This window comes from Empidonax traillii, unplaced genomic scaffold, assembly GCF_003031625.1.
Source record: "Empidonax traillii isolate 1590-97213 ecotype Southwest subspecies unplaced genomic scaffold, ASM303162v1 scaffold34:size3740991, whole genome shotgun sequence".
Classification (NCBI taxonomy): domain Eukaryota; kingdom Metazoa; phylum Chordata; class Aves; order Passeriformes; family Tyrannidae; genus Empidonax; species Empidonax traillii.
In genome coordinates this window covers 2,085,430-2,104,169 of record NW_020955227.1, presented here as the reverse complement: position 1 = coordinate 2,104,169, position 18,740 = coordinate 2,085,430, and the positions used below count along the sequence as shown (strand labels likewise).

The 18,740-nt window shown below is 48.7% G+C and overlaps 1 protein-coding gene across 1 annotated transcript in view; it reads left to right on the top strand.

Moving 5' to 3' along the window:
• The window catches only part of FAM102A (family with sequence similarity 102 member A), a 38,172-nt gene extending 19,938 nt beyond the window's left edge, over nt 1-18,234 (top strand). Inside the window, exons 3-12 of the mRNA XM_027877843.1 lie at nt 1,657-1,777; nt 2,102-2,131; nt 5,661-5,777; nt 6,265-6,311; nt 8,681-8,832; nt 9,970-10,074; nt 10,341-10,530; nt 10,721-10,842; nt 11,963-12,032; nt 12,940-18,234. Coding sequence (XP_027733644.1) covers nt 1,657-1,777; nt 2,102-2,131; nt 5,661-5,777; nt 6,265-6,311; nt 8,681-8,832; nt 9,970-10,074; nt 10,341-10,530; nt 10,721-10,842; nt 11,963-12,032; nt 12,940-12,985 — 1,000 coding nt within the window. The 3' untranslated portion in view covers nt 12,986-18,234. The remainder of the gene's footprint in view (nt 1-1,656; nt 1,778-2,101; nt 2,132-5,660; nt 5,778-6,264; nt 6,312-8,680; nt 8,833-9,969; nt 10,075-10,340; nt 10,531-10,720; nt 10,843-11,962; nt 12,033-12,939) is intronic.
• The last annotated feature ends 506 nt before the right edge of the window (nt 18,235-18,740 follow it).

Below are 18,740 nucleotides of genomic sequence, written 5' to 3'. Positions count from 1 at the left end.
TATTATAGGCAAAACCTTTTTATTCCCTCTGGAATTGTTTCTTCTCCTGTCTGAAAGAGCTGGAGTGAGTTGAGTGGAGCAATGAGAACCAGATCTCATCTTGAATTAATCCCAGATTCAAAGGTATTTTTGGCACTTAGATGTCTCACTTTTCACTGACTTCAATAACAAGCCTGAGTTCTGTCTGGAAGGGGTTTAAGTTCTCTGCCTTGAAAGAATTGCTGCCTTCTGTTTTCTCTTGCTTTAAACAGGGATGATCAGCCTTTATCTGCATTACAGAGGATTACAGGTTTCAGTTATTTGTCAGTGACTCCTTTTCTGTTCTCTGTGTCTTGGCCAGCAGATTCAGTACCACAATGTCTCAGAGAACCATCAGGGACCTTCTGGCTTAGGATCCAGTCCCTGGCTTTGTCCTGTTGGGCTCAGCTCGAGGTTGCAGAAGGGCTGCTTGGGCTAGAGCTTCTGCCCCTTCCTTCCCAGGAGGAGATCTGAGGCTCTGCCAAGGCTGATTGTTCTCCCCTTTGCCACCAATCCCTTTGGCCTGCACCGTGCCCGGGTCAGCTGGTGGGAAGCCTCCCTCTCCCTGCTAAAGCAAACAGTTTATCGAGTGCCCTTGCCCCTTAGTCCTGTGCTAGGAGGAGAGATAAGAGCGAGATGCAAACTCGCTTGCTCGCAGCTGTCAGCAGTGCCTTCCCTTCCTCCCCCCCAGCCTCATTACTCTGAGAACTGACCTGGCTGAGGGCCAAGCTCCGAACCGTAAATGGATCAGGTCCTGCAGAGGCTCAGTGGGCAAACCAGAGCTCTGTAGGAGGACCCACACGCCTTGTTTCCAGGCTCCTTTTGAAGGGTGAAATCCAGCTTCCCCTGAGGGCTCTGCAGCAGCCAGAGCTATACTTGAAGTGATTCCTGTGCTCGGGAAGGCATCTTCTCTTCCTCCTGCGGGCTCAGGCAGGAGCCATGTGCTTTTCCACTCGCCCTGGAGCTTAGGATAGGCTGCTCAGAAACTGTGCAAGCAAAACCACCTCCTCTCTGGCAGAAACTGCTTTACATCTGAACCCCCCCACATGATTTGAAGCGCAATGTTTGCTTGGCATGGCCCTGCCTGCCTGAACCCAGGAGCATTTCCACACGTGTTTTTGTCTTCCTTCGAGCTGGCTGTCCTCACTGGCTTCCTCCCAGCATGAGAGGCAGGGAAGGACAAGCCATCCAGGACACACAGCACGTTCACTGCGCAGAGGCTGTACAAACAGACATGCTGGAGGGAGATAAGCTTGTGAACCTTCAGCCCAGTTGGGTTACAGAGATTGGCTCCATCCAGGCCGGACGGTGAATGAGCTAAACTGGCTAAGCAGGAAATGTCAGAGAGCTTGTGAGAGTTTTAAAGGCAAATTCTGCTGATGAGATGATTAGTCTGCCTGTAACCTAGGTGGATTTTACCTGTATTGACTAGTAAAAAGCTTAATGGTAACGTAACACCCTTGTGTGGCGCAGTTTCGGGTGGTGTGGACCAAGCTATGTTGTGCAGGATCTTTACAGGCCAGGATATGCCAGTCATTAAAAAAAGATACTTAATAGTCAAGATTGATTTGGCTTTGTACTTTTATTTGAATAATGTTTTTGTTGTTGGTTTGTTTTTTTTTTTTTTCATTCTCACAGAGAGGAAGTTCAGGAAAACTGTGTCCGCTGGAAAAAGAAATTCACCTTTGTGTGTAAAATGAGTGCCAACCCCGCCACAGGACTCCTGGACCCCTGCATCTGCCGAGTATCTGTCCGTAAGGTGAGCATCCAGCTTCTGCTCCTGGCAGGTAGTACCACCAGTGCACTGGTGTTGCTTACTGGGTGCTTTTTGTCAGCAAGAAAAATTGCAGGGACTGTGGTGGGAAGGAAAGGATTGTTTGGGCCAGGATGTGCTGGAATGGAGCCTCTCTGTCCAGCAAGGGTACTTGATGGAGTGTGGGAGCAACCGGGGTCGTGGTAGCTCTTGAGAGGCAGAGATTTTTGAATCCTGAGAGCAGATTCCAGGACTGAATAGTGTCTTTCCCCCTGTTTCTCCAGCAGATATAATAGCAGCTTTTCCTGTTTGTTTTGTCTCCCATTATAGGAGCTGAAGGGCGGAAAAACCTACTCAAAGGTAAGAGCACAGAAAGGGCAAATGTGGCAAATGTAGCAGAGTGGTGATGGCCTTGTCTCCTGTTAGTGCTTGACACCCATTAGAAACCAGTGGCTGCTGAGTGAAGCAATCTGGAGAGATGCAGATTAGTTCTGAGTTTAAGCCTGAGTTAAGAGAGTTCCCAAAAAAATCCCTTGCTGGGACAGGATCCAGATTGCACTGGATGTGGATTTGAGACGGGGGTTGGGAAGATGATCTGCATGTCCTCAAGCTTTGGGGAAGTTCTGAGTCAGATGTGAACTCTCTGGCTTCTGGCAGTGTCTCCCTAATAAAGAAACACAGACTCCAGTTCTGTTCTCCAGAACACAGCAGCCAGCTGGGGCTGGGGCAGGCACCTCACTGCCTTGTGAGTGCAGGCAGAAACCTACAGCAGGAATCACTGCCTGCCAAAGCACAGGAGACACTGGGGCAAAAACCAAATGGACCAGCAGGAATCTTAGTTTTGGTTTGTTTCCTCCTCATTTTCTTGCCTCTGCTATGGAACAGACAATGGGCCACCCCCTTCTATGCCTTGTGCTGGATCAAGAGACAATGCTGGCTTAGAAGCTGAGCTCACACAGTGCCCAAAATCATGTTTGTTTGAAAATGAGTCACTGCTGCTGGTTTCTAATAAACAGATGCTCAGGTCACGCACAGCCCTTTAAGAATTTCTTCTCATCAATATCCTTTTTGAGACCATGGAGGCAACTGGTTGTGAAGGGTGCACTGCACTCCTGTGAACTGCTGTGCTATGTGAGACAGGGCAGTGTGGCTGCCCACACCGTTTTTTTTTAATTGCTAATTAGGGCATGATCTCTAGGGCCATCAGTTTCTCTTTCACTAAATTCACGCTGTGGGGAGATAATTCATTCTGCAGAGCTGCCTGTCCAGGGAGAGCAGCAGAGCTGGAGGAAGAGACATGCCTCTGAGACATAGTAAATCCATCAGTCTGTGCCTCCCGCAGTGTCCATCCTCAAGGCTTCCACAGTGTTTGAAAATGCAGAATTAAAGGAAGCCTGGAGGCATGTTTCCATGGTGGAGTTAACCTGGGCTCTTATTCAGGCCATGTTCTAACCTACTTCCTTTTTGCTCAGTTATGTTTAGTTGCATTTAAAAGAGACCTCCTTGCTCCAGCCCAGAACTGGAGACCAAATCTCATGTTCTTTTCGTCTCTTGGGCTGGTGTCTTGCTTGGTCTTCTGTGAAGAAAACTGTGTTCTCCTAAAAGATGATCTGAGCGTTTCAGCAGCTCAGACACAAGGGATGTCACACTGATTGCAGTCTTGCCCTATGGACCAGGCTTATTCCAGACAGGACTGACTGATTTGGGCTTCCCAGTGTTTCTAGCAGAAGTCTGTGGTGTTTGTCTGTCCACGCATCTATTTTCCCATTTTAAGCCAAAATAAGTCCACACCTTTTGGACCTGTCTTAATTCAGCTGAAAACTGCTCGAATCGTGGCAGCAGATGTAGAGGATAATGCAACTTGTGAATGCCCCCTGTAGAGGCTGAGAGTGATGGAGCTGTTTGTGCTCCAGGCAGAGTTTCCACTGACTTGCACACCTTTGGGTTTGACGTGAATGTCACCTCGGTGTCAGGGGTTATGGGGCGGAAGACGACAGGAAGGACTGATAAAGCGGAAACTCTTTCCTCTGAGCTGGAAGAAACACCATCAGCTGGCTGGAAAACTGAGGAAACTATTCTGAAAGGTTATATCTGAAAACATCCTTTTGTTAAGGGATCTTTCCTCTATATACTGGGAGTCTGCTTCCTGAAAAAGCTTCTGACCTCAGCACACCGTGGTCACTGGAGGGTTCTCCCACACTCTGATGTCGATCTTCTTAAAGAAGTTAGTGCTGTGGTGGCAGAAAAAGGAACTGGGTCTGGGCCACTCCTGTGCCACGTTGTTCTCCTAGTGTGATTGTGCTGTGTCTTTGTCAGGGTGATGGATTGCAGCTCCTTCTGTGGCTTTTTCCTGTCCTGTTTATCTCCAAGAGATAAAAATTCACTGTTTTTCCCCTTATTGGTGAATAATTAGAAAGCAGCATAGCCCTTGGCTAGAAGAGATAGAGGAATTTCTAGAGCAAGGGCTGAAGAAACACCTGCATTAAGGGAATTGTTAAGAAGGGAGAAGAGAGGGAGAAAAGTTGGGTTATGTTTTACCTTCTTTTTTTTTTTGTTAATGAAAGCTTCCCTCTCTATCCCACATCTTTTTTTCATTTGCCATCAGGAGTTCCCCTTTGAGAATGGGATGGAGGAAGCAGCTATGCCAGTGTTGGTGCTGTTTCCCCCCTGAATCATGTATCTTGAGCAGACTGTGGTTTAGACTTCTGATTTGGAGCAGTGGGAGCCAGGGTTCCTGTGGCAGCAGCTGTGGTTTGTGCTCTGACTCCCTATCAGCTTCCACAGTTGACAGAGCACCACATTTCCGTAGGATGGTGCTACTGTTGGGGCTCCCCGTCCAGTTGTGTCAACACCAGGGCAGGAGGAATGTTCTGCAGTGCATGGAATGACCTGCTGCTGCTCCACCTGTGCTCTGTGTTCTCCTGGGAGCTGACCTGGATGCTGAAGTGACGCAAACTCTCCGTGCCTGGGTGGTTTGGCCAAACGTGGGGTGCAGCATCTCTTCCTGGTCAGATTAGATGAGGCACAGCTGACTATTGCTAAAGCTCTGCATAAAAGAAGCTATAACTTTTTCTTTGAAACACTGTGTTACTAGGGCAGGAAAACAAAGGTACTCTTCACTGTGTTTGTGTTTGCTCTGGAGGCATCAGTGTCCTCTTTGAATTTACCTGTGGTCTTCAGCTTTCTGTCACCTTCCCTATTTGCTTCCCCTTTGTTAGAGGAGGTTTAGAGAGCTCACAAGTAAATCTCTTCAAATATTTCTCTTCCCTTCTGCCTGTCAAACATCCCCCTTGCTGGTTAAGCCTTAGCAGCATTGAGGCTTTGCTCCAGGAGTTCCTCAGCCCAGCAACTGCCTCTGAGGGGTGAGGCACATGCACTGTTCCATGGCTCTGGGCTTCCAGCTCCCTGTGCCGAAATCTCAGTTGTTTTTTTTTTTCAGGATGGTGTCACTTTCCTCTGTAACAATATCCTTTCATCTCCTGGTTCACATGCTCCACTGCATTCTGGGATGGCCCAATACAAAGAGTGCCTTATTATGTTTGTGTATGTGTGATTCTGTTTTTTCCACATCGTTGACCTAGTGCCTTCCATGTCCTTGGTTATGCAACGGCCGTGGGCTGGTTAACACTGTCCTGGCCAGCACCACCGCTGTCTGCCCTTCCTCCATGGAGGTTTGGCTTCCTGAAGGCCTCCCAATGTCTGTCTGACTTGGGATTAGGAATGTGACCCTGCCCATCCTCAGGAACAGAGGATCTTCACAGCCACCAGTCCCGTTTCTGCCCTTACTCACAGATGCTCTCTCTTTTTTTGGTCTGTATGACACCATGTATCCCTTTATGGAGTAACCTTTGTTCTCTCCCATTCCCCTCCATTGTTTCCGTGGCTGCAGCTGGGCTTTGCTGATCTAAATCTGGCAGAATTTGCGGGCTCTGGATCCACTGTCCGTTGCTGCTTGCTGGAAGGATATGATACCAAGAACACCCGACAGGACAACTCCATCCTAAAGGTACAGCAGCTGCTGCTGCCACAGCTGAAGTGCTGTGACTGAATTTGGGGAAGATCACAACCAGAGTGCAGTGCCAGACCCGAGAGAAGGCCCTGTGAGTGTGCAGGGACAGGATTTTGCTTTTGTGCTGCTGGACTGACTTGGGAAGCTTCCCATTATCAGAGTTGCCCTTTGATAATTTGGCATCGATTTGGCCAAGCGATGACCTTTAAGAGTGTTCTCTGTCATCAAAGAAACCAGGAACAGGAGGGAGGGAGGAGGTTCTGAATGCATTGTCAGGGTGGCCAGACTGGTGTCCTGCTGAGCCGCTTGAAGTGCCTGATGCCAGGGATTTGGGGCAGGGAGGGAAATACCTTGCCAAATCCCTGAAGCTGATTTCCTTTGGAAAGGAGCTGGATCTTGCTAATCTTTACACCCAGCCCTTGACCCCGTGGCTGTTGTGAAGTGAGGAACACTGCTAACAACGTTCCTTGTGTCCCCTCTCCAGGTCACCATCGGAATGTCCCTGCTCTCGGGGGATCCCTGCTTTAAAACGTGAGTTTCTGAGCAGACTGGGACACCCGTTCCTTTTGCAGTTCTCTGCTGGAGACTAAAACTGATATAGGGGAGGAAAAATAATGCCCTTGATATTGGGAAGTACAGGGAAAAGCTTAAAACTGTTTGAATCAGCCAGAAAAGTGTATCCAGCCTGTGCTGTTGATCGGTTTTGTTCTCTGCTCTGGCTTTCCCAGTTTGATTATTGCTGTGCAAAGTATCTTCCCTGCAAGCGTGAGTTTAGGTTTTGGAAACCAGTAGATGCTGCTGACAAACTCCATGTTTTGCTGAAGGGTAGAATTTCTCATGGCTCTGGGTTTGGTTTCACTGACCTCCAAGAGGAGAAAGGTCACTGAAGAAAACAGTCTTGGAAATGGACATGCTTCAGCACATATCGTGCGGGATAAAGATCTCAGATTGAAACAGCAACAAAAATACTGCAAGGCTAAAACATTTTAATTTTTTTTTTTCTAGCGCGTTCACAATTTGCGTTAGCAGAGAAATTGCAGTCATGTGTGATTTTTTTTCTTTTTTTAATGCATTAAGATAGGAAAGAATAAATACAGTTAAGCCGCGAAGCAGTTTTGCTGCTTAAAGAATTGTTGGTGAATCAACTAACAAATATCCTGGCAGCATCTCCTCTTACACTGCAGTGTGGTGTCACAGGGCTCTGCAGTCCCAGCCCTGCTGTGGGGTGCTGGAAGGTGTGTGACTGCACACAGCAGGGCTGCCACGTGCCCACAGAAATACTTGGTGTTGACTCCCAGCAGTGCGAGAGAAGAAAGCTTTACCTTCAGGCCATCTCTTGCAGCAGTGGTCTCCTGGGCTAAAAAGTCTAATTTTAGGAGCTAGCTTGAAGTGTTTATAAATTAGCTTGCATTTGTGTTATAAAATGCTGCATAATTTTTGGGAGGTTTGTTTTGTGAATGGCTTTTCGTGGTGCTGCAGTGTTTCCTGAGACGTTCAAGCCCAAAATCAATGTCATCTGAATCCAAAGAATTTCTGCTTCAGAAGGAAGTGTAACAAAGAAGTTTTGGATACCTTAAACCATAATTTTGTAGCAGTAACAGATGTTTTAAATCTGGGGTACTAGGATGTCTGAAAATAATATGTCTGACAAAAATACCTGTTGTTCCTTTGCTATGGAAGCAAGTCCTACTGTTAGAGTGCCTGAAAATTATACAGAATTGGATATAAATATCCATTTAATATAAGTAGGTTGTCTGAAAGTCAAACCTCCTAATTTTCTTAAAGGATTTTTTGCAGTCATTCCCACTTTTCCTTATATGTTGATGATGTGCAAATGCCTAAAAATAGAAGCTTTGCATGTGGAATAGTCCTTGATCAGTAGAGCTTCTGGTAAATGGCACTCATTAGGGGGATAGGCAGGAATTAAACTGTGCTGGGAAATCACTTCCAAGCACTGACTTTCTGCAGGGCTTGGTTGAACCTTCTCCTCCTGGGGGTCACCAAGGGGGGTAGAGCAGGCTGAGCAGGAGTAAGCTTTGCTTACTTAAGGCTGTAAAAGCCTTACAAACCTGTGAAGCAAAGTCCCCACAGCACCTGTGTGCATGTAAATCACTGATAACGTGATTAGGGAGGTTTTTTCCTGGTGAAGGCATGCTAGGGGTTTCCTGGAACCTTCACAGCCATTTGCCTGCCCACACAAAATATTCTCAGTGCTTTATTTTCTCTCCCAAAATACAGCAAAGGTAGCATCTTTCTTCAGAGCTTCAAGTGAGACAAAGAAAAGTTTTTATTTCTCTCTCCTCACTTAAAAGCCATAATATGATCCATTAATTCCAGTTCAGACTTCAGGCTACAGGGAGGTTATGGCTCCAACAGGAATATTCACTTTGCCACGCTGCACATGCTGTGGCTTCCACCCAAAAACACTTCTGGAGGAAGGGAGGGGGCTCCAGGCACTCACAGCTCTGCCCTGCAGCCAGCATTTACAAAGGGATGTTGGGAGCACACAGAATAACCAGAAAAATAATTTTGACAGCTGGAAAAACACTTTAGTCTCACTGAAAAGTAGTTTAATCGTCAGTTATAAAAGGAAAAGGTTATTTGATCGTTGTAAAAGTGCTCTCATAGTGGGGTGGGGTTGCTGGGATAAAAGGTTTCGTTTTGGCCCCTGGGTCAGAAAGGTGTAACAGAAAGGGGAGCTGGAATTGAGAGTGATACAACAGCCAACTGGTTCCTGTTTGTGAAGCCAACTGGACACGTGCTGGGGGGGGGAAAGGGCAGCTCTGGTTGGTGTTCTGGAGCATAGTGCAAGCTCTGAGCCTGTTGTCCTGCATAAATGATTGAATGGTTCCTCTTTGCCTTAATTTACCTCGGAAACTTGCTTTTTCTTCTGATTACAGGCCTCCTTCCACTGCCAAATCCATCACCATACCAGGGCAGGACTCTACCCTGCAGCTGACCTGCAAGGGAGAGGGAACCACAAGCAGCAGCAGTTCCTCCACAATCGGCTCTGTGCGCCAGACCAAGCCAAGAACTGCCATTCTCAGCTCGGGTATGAATGCCCATCCTGGAGCCATGCAACATTTGGCTCTGTCTGGACACTCCTTTGTTTTTTCCCAGCAGTTGCAAGCACAGAAAATCTTTAATTTTTTATGTTTTCCCATCCTCAACCCCACTGCTCATTAAGAAAAATAGAGAAAAACAAAACCATCTAAGTGTAACTGAGGAGAGGAAGGATGAGCCTCTGCCACGTGCATATTCCTGTTAGAGGAGATAAAGCAATTTGTTACTGCTGGGTATTTAATAATTCATGCATTGCACTCATCCCTGCTTTCCACTGTATTCAATGACACTCAACATTGTTCCCCAGTCAGCTGTTCTGTTGCTCAGACTTATCTTCTAGAAAAGTTCCTCTGAAGGTTTTAGAGGTTGGTTTGAGGTCTAATGGCCTTGTTCCAGCTGCTGATGCAGTTCTTTGGCTTCTGCATGAGCCCGTTTTCAAGGACGCTGCATTTTCACATTGCCTTTTTTTTTTTTTTTTCCTTCCCAGCGCATTCCAAATGTGCAGGCACATACACTGCACCAAAATAGCACTCGAGTCTCATCACCTCAGCGACTGAGCACAAGGTGCAAGTGTTGTTCTTAAAAAGCTGGCTAATGTGTTACATCTGTGGGCTTCTGGATAAGCTTCCTGCAGGAGACAAGCAAGGGTCATAGCAGAGGAGCAGAGGTTACACTGAGGTTTCTGTATCAAATTCAGAGATTTAAATGGTGTAGGCTCTCTCACAAGTAATAGAGGGGGAAATGAAGTAACAGAAGCACCCAAACAGAGGTTGTAACACTTCACTGCCAGTGGCCATCTGATGCTTTCTTGATCTTAATGTTTTTATCAAGGGATAGCTTCAGATACTACTCATCCTTCTAGGTGCTACAAGCCCTCAGAGATGTCTGTAAATTCAGGTGCTGGATGCTAGGGTTAGTGATAAACTTGACAGAGAAGCTCGTTGTGGTCTTCACTACTCCCCAGGTGTTCCTAAGCTCTGTGTGGCCTGGACAGCAGGGCTCTGCCAGCAGACTTGTCCTTTCCTTGATCTGGCATCCCAAGATCAGGCTCCACTCCAAGCTGATCGGGGCACAGTGCTCTGGCTTGGTTATGGTGTAAGCAGAGTGTCCTGTTGTTCCTTGGCAGGTGTCCCAGAAGAACCGGATCAGAACCTGTCCAGCCCAGAGGAAGTTTTCCACTCAGGGCACTCGCGGAACTCCAGCTACGCCAGCCAGCAGTCCAAGATCTCTGGTAACCATTGATCCACACAGCTCTGCCAGCACTGGCCACATGCATTTTCTTCCCTGCAATGAATCCCTGTGAGAGTGCCTTGCAGCCATCTCTCACCTGCTCTGTAATACCAGCCTCCTGCTCAGTCTCTGCAGGCGAGCTCGCAGATTTATGTCTAAACCTCTGTGTGCAGGAGCAGAAACGCTGGTGTGAAGCTGCCCTGCCCGTTAGCTGTGCTGCCAGGAAGTGGGGGGGAGGTGTGGATTGTGATCACCCTGTGTCTGCAGGTTACAGCACGGAGCACTCCCGCTCCTCCAGCATGTCCGACCTGACCCACCGCCGGAACACGTCCACCAGCAGCAGCGCGTCCGGAGGGCTCAGCATGACAGTGGAGTGTCCTGAGGGAGAGCGGGACCACAAACTAGAGAAGCCACCTCGCCCCCCCAGACCGGCCCTTCTGCTGGACAGACCCTCCCGGTGAGTAACTGCGGAGCAGAGACCCTTCTCTGGGAGGGAGAGACAGAACCTACTCCTTGATTTTTGTGCAGCGGTAGATCGGATTGTAGCCGCTGAGGAGGAGATCAGTGCCAAGAGAAGTGGGACTGCATGTGAAAATCTGTGTCTTGAAAAGCTGAGTAAGTTCTCCCTGTGTTTCCTCTCCCCTCAGAAGGAAAAAGGATTCAGTGGAGAGTCACCCTACCCGAGTGGATGACACCAGGATCGATGCTGATGATATAGTGGAGAAAATAATGCAGAGCCAGGACTTCACAGATGTCAGCAATACTGAAGGTGAGGGGGGAGTCTCAGAGAGGATGTCTGGGCTGTTCCTCTGGCAAGGCTGACAAGGGTTTACAGTCAGCTCTGATCTGCCGTGGGCTCCCTTCCCCTCTTGACAGCTATTTGCTTTCAGTGCTTGCTGGGTGGTTCTCTGGTAGATAAACCATGTGGGTTTGAGAGCTGCACATCCATTCACAAATAGCACTTGCTGCTATTCCACACGTGACAGCAGAGGTTGAACAGGAGCTCAAACATGCAGGGGGAGAGAGGAAAAGTACTGATTCTCAGTGTAGTGGAAATCAGTTACATCAGCTGTCTGCACTGCTCTGGTGGCCTCTGTCCAGGGTCAGCCCAAGGGTATTTATTAAACTAGGAGAGCACAACTGGAAGGGAAACAGCACATCTCTGCAGAAGGATGGGAATAACTATGGGTTATAGTGTGCTGGGACCAGGTCTGGCTGAGAACTTAGGAAGGGGTTTTGTCCTTTGTAGTCATAGCATCTGTTAAGAAAAAACTAGTAAAATAACTGCATTTGTTTTCATTTTTCAGTTTAGCATAGAAATCAATCTTTTTCATCTGTTTTTTTTTAATCTGAGTTTTTTTGTTAAGTTTTAAACTTGAGCCTAGCTCGTTGTTTATGCTTCTTCAGTTTACCATTAGTCACGTTAAATCGTTGCACATGGTAACACTCTTATCATATAGGGATTTACACCTCACTCAGCGTGAGTTAAAACTAGACTGAATGCAGCTGCCTCTTGCCAGCAGAACAGGCTGAGTTTCTTCTCCAGGGAGCCTACAAAAGCAGCATGAAGCCCCACATCTCATCTGTTCAGATGTACTTAAGCTGACCGAGAACTTGCATCAATGGAATTGCCTTAAAAGAAACAGCTGGAGGAGTATCACTGAATTAATTTCCCTGCCTTTACTCTTCCAAAGCTTCATGTTACGGGGCTCCCAGAGGAGTTCCCAGGGGCTCCATTGCTGTGGGAATACCACCAGAAAGTTGTGAACATGTATCCACAGAATCACACTTGCTCTGTGCTGACCACTGTGCAGTGTGTCTGCGAGGGGAGCACCTGGCAGGGTTGGTACCTCTGGATTTTAATGTCTATGTTGCTTTTCTCTCTGCAGACAGTAACCTGAGGTTGTTTGTGAGCAGAGATGGAACAACTACGCTGAGTGGAATTCAGCTGGGAAACAGGTAAGCTTCCCAAAAGCCTGGCAGACAGAGGGTCTTCGGGGGAATTGGTGAGCTCTCTGTACCCAGGAGACTTCCACCTTTTGCTGCAGGAGAGATTTCTAAATACCACACATTACATGGTGGCTTTATCCCCACATTAACACCCCTGAGATCCCTATGGAGGCAGGCTACAGCTGGGCTGGAGTATGAATGTAGTTCTCAGCAGGAGCTCACAGGGATAATGGGATTCTAATTGTTAGACCCAGGAACAGAAGTAGGGAGTGAAAGGACAAAATGGTAGAGGCTGGTTCCCGTTCGCTCCTGAAGGAGGGAGCTTTGCCTCCTGCTGGCCTGCAGCAAAACTGCGGCAGCAGCCTGGCTTTGTGTCCCTTGTCCCTGCCTCTTATTGTCCCTTTTCCCTGCCTCCTCCATAATCGTGGAGGGCTTGTCCTCTCATGAAAGACTCCTGAAGCAATAAAACTTTTTCTTGCCACAATAGCTCTTAGTACAATGCCTCGGCCAGTTGCCTTTTGAGCCTTTATTGCACCTTTTGAGTTGAACAAATAAAAAGCAATAACGTTAATACAAAGATGTGTCGAGTTGGTGGCAGAACTGAGAGCACAGCAAAGCCAGGAATGCAGGCTCTTTGTGCAGGATGGGATACTCCCCCCCTTTCCTCTGTCCTTTGGAAGGGTTCATGTGTTACACTCAGCTCTCTCCAGCTCTCTGGTCTTGGCTTGCCACGTCTCTGTCTGCTCTGTGTTACGAGGGCTGACTTCCAGCCAGGCTGACTCGTGATTTGCAGGGTTTTGTGTGGGGTTAGAGGACGGTGTTTGTGAGCAGAGAGCTCTGAATCAGAACTTGCTTGCTCAGAGTGACTGCGGAAAATAACCTGCCTCCCTCCACTTCTCCCCCTCTGCCTCCCCAGGGTCTCGTCTGGAGTTTACGAGCCAGTGGTGATTGAAACCCACTAAATGTGAAGAACAGGGTAGAGCTGCTGGACACAGGCCCCCTACCCAGTCCGCTGCCACATGGATGCCAACCTTTACCTCTCTTCATGCAGAATTCCAGAAGGGATTTCTCCATGCCCCTCCCCATACGTTTGCACTGCAGAACTACTCCAAGACCACTCCAGAACATGCACTTTCCCTGCATTGGCATTATCCTTCTCTGCTTCCTGGTCCTTCCAGTGCCTGCCTTCCCCCTGTTCCTGCTGAGATGCAAGGTGTCTGTGGGGCTTATCCTTGGGCTAGTCCCGGAGGATGTTGCTCGTGTCCATCCCTCACTCCACCCATTCACTTGCAGCGGGGGACTTCTCAGCTTCTGTCTCCCCAGAACGTTGGGTTATACCACTGTGAACTCTTCAAACCACTTGGGGGAGGGGGAAGCCATTCTAACCAAACCCAGAGCTGCTTGTTGGGGACATGGTGACATGGCCACTTGCAGGATGCTTTATTCCATTGACTCTGCAAGGGAACATCACCTCCCAAGGCAAACGTTTTACTGAACAAGGTATGCTGTGGTGTACACCTCATCTTCCTACCCTCACACCCCCAAACATCATCTTCTCATAGGAAATACTTCCCAAAAGTGCATTTCAGAAAAATTCCGCAATCCAGCTGGGAGTTGATGAACGGTTAAATGCGAGTGCTCGTCACACCACTGACTGCAGTAGCCCTTCCACTGCTGGGCATGGAAGGGAATGGTCATCAACTAGCATTAGCAGGAGCACTTTAGAGGTTACAGATTTTACCTGGAGGAGGCTTCTACTCATTATTCCAGGAGCATAATCCACGTTTGCTGGACTGATTCAGCAAATAGTACTGTTGGAGCTTGGAATACAAAGCCTCTCTTTTTGGGTTGTTTTTTTTTTTTTTTCTTTGGCTCAGGAAGGGAACTGCCCTTCTTGGACTGTGAAAAGAATACGGTTCTCTGACAGCCCTCCCCTGGGCCAGAGCAGGGTGCAGTTGACTGCAGTGGTCTCTCTGTTGTGGTGGTGATGTCGATTGCCTCTCTTGGCCCGGGCCAGTAAGGGATTCGGTGTTGGTTGGCCTTTCTTGCCCTGTCAGCAGAGATCTGTGTCTGAGCTGGTTCCTTCTGGGGCTGGTGAGAAGCCACTGTCTCTGCCTTCAAGGGTAGAATGGGTGTTTGCTGCTGCATTAGCCACAGCAGCTGTTCTTACCTGCTCCGTGGCGAGTGAACTCTTCTGACAAGGCTTCAAACTGTTCTCTGGTTGATCTTTCAATTGCTCTTCTTTGGGTTTGGTTTCTGCAGTTGTTCAACGCTTTAGCTGCCTCTTTTCCTTGCAGTGTGCGGCTGAGATGTCTCTCCCTTTCAGCTCCCCCTCGGAGATCCTCCTGGCAGCCGAATTGCCAGCGAGGATCCGTGCAGCCCCCGCTGTGGGCCGACAGCGGGCTGTGCTTGCAGCCCTTCCTGTGCAGAGCCTCTCAGCTGATAAGCTATTTCTGTGTGGTGCCCATTCCTCTTTTGCCAGTGCACTGTGGTAGCACTCGACAGCCGTGCCCTCGGAGCAATTCCACACGCGTGGGCTTGGCTGGGATGTGCCCTCCTCTGGCACACGTGTGTGTGTGTGTGTGTGTGTGTGCACATGTACAGACACACACTCATCCTGCTCAGCAAGGAAAGGCTCGTAACTGATCACGTTGTCCTTCAAATTCTTAATTATTTTAAAGCCTTTTTTTTTTTTTTTTTTTTAAGGAGAAAAAAAAAAAAGGATTAATTGTGGTCTCTGTGGCCAGAATGCATGCAGATGAGCTACAGGAAAAGGGAATTTGGCAGAATGAGAAACAAGGAATGAAAGAGCCTTGATGTATCATTTTTTTTCACCCTTCTAGTTAAGGATGCTGCATGGGGAGTGCATGGGTGCTCAGCAGTGTGGCAAAGCTGTACAGCTGCTTACTCTGTTTTGATAGTTTCTCTCTTTGAGTTAAGAGGTTTCTTTCTGTATTTGGACAGACCACATATAGGATATGCATCTTTTTCACCCTTTCCCTTCAAGGGGAAGTAAATTTGAATTAGGGTAAGAAGAGGGTACAGCCAACACCTTGGTTTGCTTTAATGTAGGGAAAACTTGTTGAATCTTGAGTCTGTTTAGAACAAAAGCTCTTTCAGACTTGCTGGTGTTTTTTAGTGGTGATCCCTTCTTCATTCAGCCTGGGTAGGTTTAGCACTTGCCAGCAGGCTGCTGAGCATCCTGCCCTGTTCCTGGGGTGCTGCGTGTCTGCAGGAAGGAGAGAACTGCTTGCTTTTCTCTCTCCCTGGGGCTCTGCCAGAAAACCAGGCCTGGCCTGACCCTCTGCTCAGGTCAGGGTGAGGGCAGAAGGAGGCTCAGACAGCAGCGGGTGTTCCTGCCCTGTCTGTGGCTGGCTGTGCAGAGCTGAGGGTCAGCACAGAGCCCCTGCTACTCCTCAGGGGCCAGCGAAGCCCCTCGGGGAAATCAGATCCAACTGGGACTTGAAAAGAGCAAACATAATCCAGGAAAGAGGCCAAAACCCAGTTCACTTCGGCTGCATTGCTTCTGTTCCCATGAAAAACAATGGCAGTCACTGTCAGAGCAGTTGGGATCCCAGGGCATTCTTCTGGCCTCCACTGGCAGGAGTCGGCTGCTCTGAGACACTGGCAGCTTGGCATGTCACGAAATCCCCAGCGAGGCAGAGGGAGGAATCTCTTCCCAGCAAAGCAAGAGGAGAAGCAGTTGAGCTTTTTGGAAAGCTGGTATCATCTCCCCAGGCTGGCAGAGGCGTAACCATCACATCGCTGTGGCCCACCTGGGGCAGCACGTCTTTGGCTTCTCTTCCCCGTGGCTTGGCACATCACTGCTTGTGTTTTTGATGGCTGTGTCTCATAGGGTATCTCTTCCTTGTCTCCCTGTTATTGTTGATTCCACAGATCCTGGTCTTTATGTGGCTTTTTAGCTCTCCTACCCGTCATTCTGGATGAGAAAGCAGTCCTGGTCATCCAGCCTGGCAGAGGGCTGGAGCACCCAGAGCACACCCCGAGGGAGGAAGAGCAGTCTGTTCCTATTTCTAGATCCCACGCAGAGCTCCTGCTGCATGAGCAATGCCTGCTGGTTCCTGGCTGGCCATGGGCATCTGAGGTGGTGGTGGCCATGGGGTCACTGGTCCCACACACTCTCCGCTGCCTCGGGAAGCTGCGTCTCATGAGCACTTTTTTTCCTTGTGGCATCGCTGCCGCCTGTTCCTTGTTGGACTTTGAACATTTAAGAAGTGAATCAGTTTCCAGACCCAAACCGCTGGCTAGTTTCCTTTGGGTTTTTCTCTTTTTCTTTTTTTGTTGTGAAGTTTATGGAATTTTTTTTTTTTTATGTAAACCCAGCAGGCTGGTGTTTTTTTGACTGCATTATTGTTTCATTGATATTTTATTTCAGGGGGGCTGAGGGGGGGGGGGATGTTCTTCTCCACATTGTTCCCCTTCTCAGGGGATTCAGAGGTGGCTTAAACAAGTAAAAGGACCTTATTGGAGAGACTCTGCATCCCCTGGGTCTCTGATGCTGATGAGCGGGGCTGCTCATGCCTGGCTGGCTCTGGAGGGCAGAGCTGGCTCTCTGCTCCAGTCTGGAGGGGCCAGGCAAAATGTGTGGGCTCTGCTTTCCCAGTTTCTGGACCTTTAGTTGGTGGAAGCCCATTGCAAAGCGTTAGGAAATTAGTGTAACTTTTTTACTAACTTTTCTTTTTTTAAAACCAGTGTAAAACTGAGTGAATGTCCAAAAGAATAGGCTTAGCCATGACTTGGTGAAGGAGATGGGTTTCAATTGGAAATTGTGATTGGAAAAAGGGGGAGAAGGATGTTGCTCCTCCATCATCTTCTGTATGGTCAGCACCTTGAGTGGGGGCCTCGTGATGTCCTGACCCTTGGAGCGATGGGCAGCAGGCGTGTGATTTCTCCCCCTCTCCCCCATTGCCACATCACTTTGCCCCCTGCAGAAAGTTAACAAGCCCTTTTAAACGTTTGCTTCAGTTTTTAGAGGGTTCCGAACCAGGCCGAGACCTGAAGAAATAGGTATTTCATTCTCATCTGAATAGGAGGGGTTGACTTTTTTTTTTCTTTTTTTTTTTTTTAATTTATTTTGTCGTTGCTGTTTTCTTTTTAAACCCGCGGTAGCGCAGCTGGGCTCTGCACCGCCGCCGGGATCCTCTGGGAAAACCTCACTCCAGGTACGCTAGAGCACCTCGGATAAACCCCCTCCTGGCGAGGGGCCCCTTTCCCTCCTCGCTGCCTTACCCGGGGGCTGCAGACCCCCCTCTGCCCCTCCTGCCCCGGCCCTGCTGCCCCACCTGGTCTCTAGCTGAGTTCTTGCCCCGGTGACTGAGCCCTGTGGACAAGGCCGGTCCCCAGGGACAAGTTCCTACAAACACTGCCTGGTTGCAGCTGTTTGTCCTTTAAAAAGCCACTTCCTCGCTGTGTGTGGGGGGTGATAAGTGCAGAATTTCCCCCCACACACTCCCCTCCTGAGAGCTGTGCCCATCAGTCCCCCCCATCCCGTGCCATCCAAGCCCAATGCCCTCCACGGTCGCCCCCGCCCCGCTGGGGGACGTGGAAACCTGGGAAATGAAAAGGAATTTGGGTGAAGCTCCGAGCGAGGGGTGCGGCTGAGCCTCGGGACCTGCCTCTCAAACACAAGGAGTGACGGCAGAGCCCGTATTTTTGTGGGGGGAGGGAGGGAGGGGGAAAGAAAGGGGAGATGGTGTTTTATTTTCTTGAAAGTGAATTGAGCTTGGTGACCTTTGGCTGAGGCGCGCACTCGATTTGTATCAGATTCTATAAGAGAGATGGCTGATATTTTTGGAAAGGGAATGGGTCTATGCAAACTTCCAAAATTGCTTGAAAAGATAGTTTAACATTTTTTTTACTTTGAGATCTAAAGATGAATCTAACTTTTTTCTTAAAGCAGAAGTGCGTTTAGAAAGAGAAGCTACTTCCACTGCTCTATTTTGATGATGATTCTTGGAAAGTTTGGGCTGGAGGGAATGACTATTTTTCACCATTTTTATCTTGCTCCTCTAGTTTTTTTGTTTCTTTTTTTCTAACGGAATGCTGTGCCGTCTTTGATTCAACAGATCGTGTTTGTATTTTCTGTATCTGGTTCCTAACGTAGAGAAATAACAAATATATGAGGAAATCAATATAATGTCAAATGTTGTTATGGTTTGGGGGGAAAAAAATAAAGGTTTTTGGTACTTCACATGGATTCTCCTTGCTCTGTTTCTTGTTTTTGAAATGCATTTAAATGTCTGCTGAGGAAGCAGGAGGTTGAGAAGGGCATGCTGGGGCTTGGAATAGGATTTGGCTTTTCCTTCTAGGATTGCTTTGGCGGCTGGGAGCAGAGATCCCTGCCAGCCCTTCTCTGCAGATGGAGAGGGGAGCTGGCAGCACATCACCAGTCCCGTGGAAGCAGCACTCCCAGGGAAAGGTGACCTGGCTGAGTGGCCAGCAAGTGTCCCTTGTTCCTGAATCCTGTATCCCAGCCAGGTTCTGTTTGATCCCCCCTGCTCCCCAGGCTGGCCTCGGGGAAGGAACCACAGCCCCGCAGGCTCCAGGGAGTGGAGTTCTCTGGGTTCTCTTGGCTTGTGCCAGAGCCGCCCCTCTGTCCCCCTTTCCCTTGTTTCGGGTAGGGGAGGCAGCCATGCGATCCCTTGTGTCCCTCGCTGCTGGGTCTCCCTTCTCCCTGCGAGTGTGTTTGGAGGAACG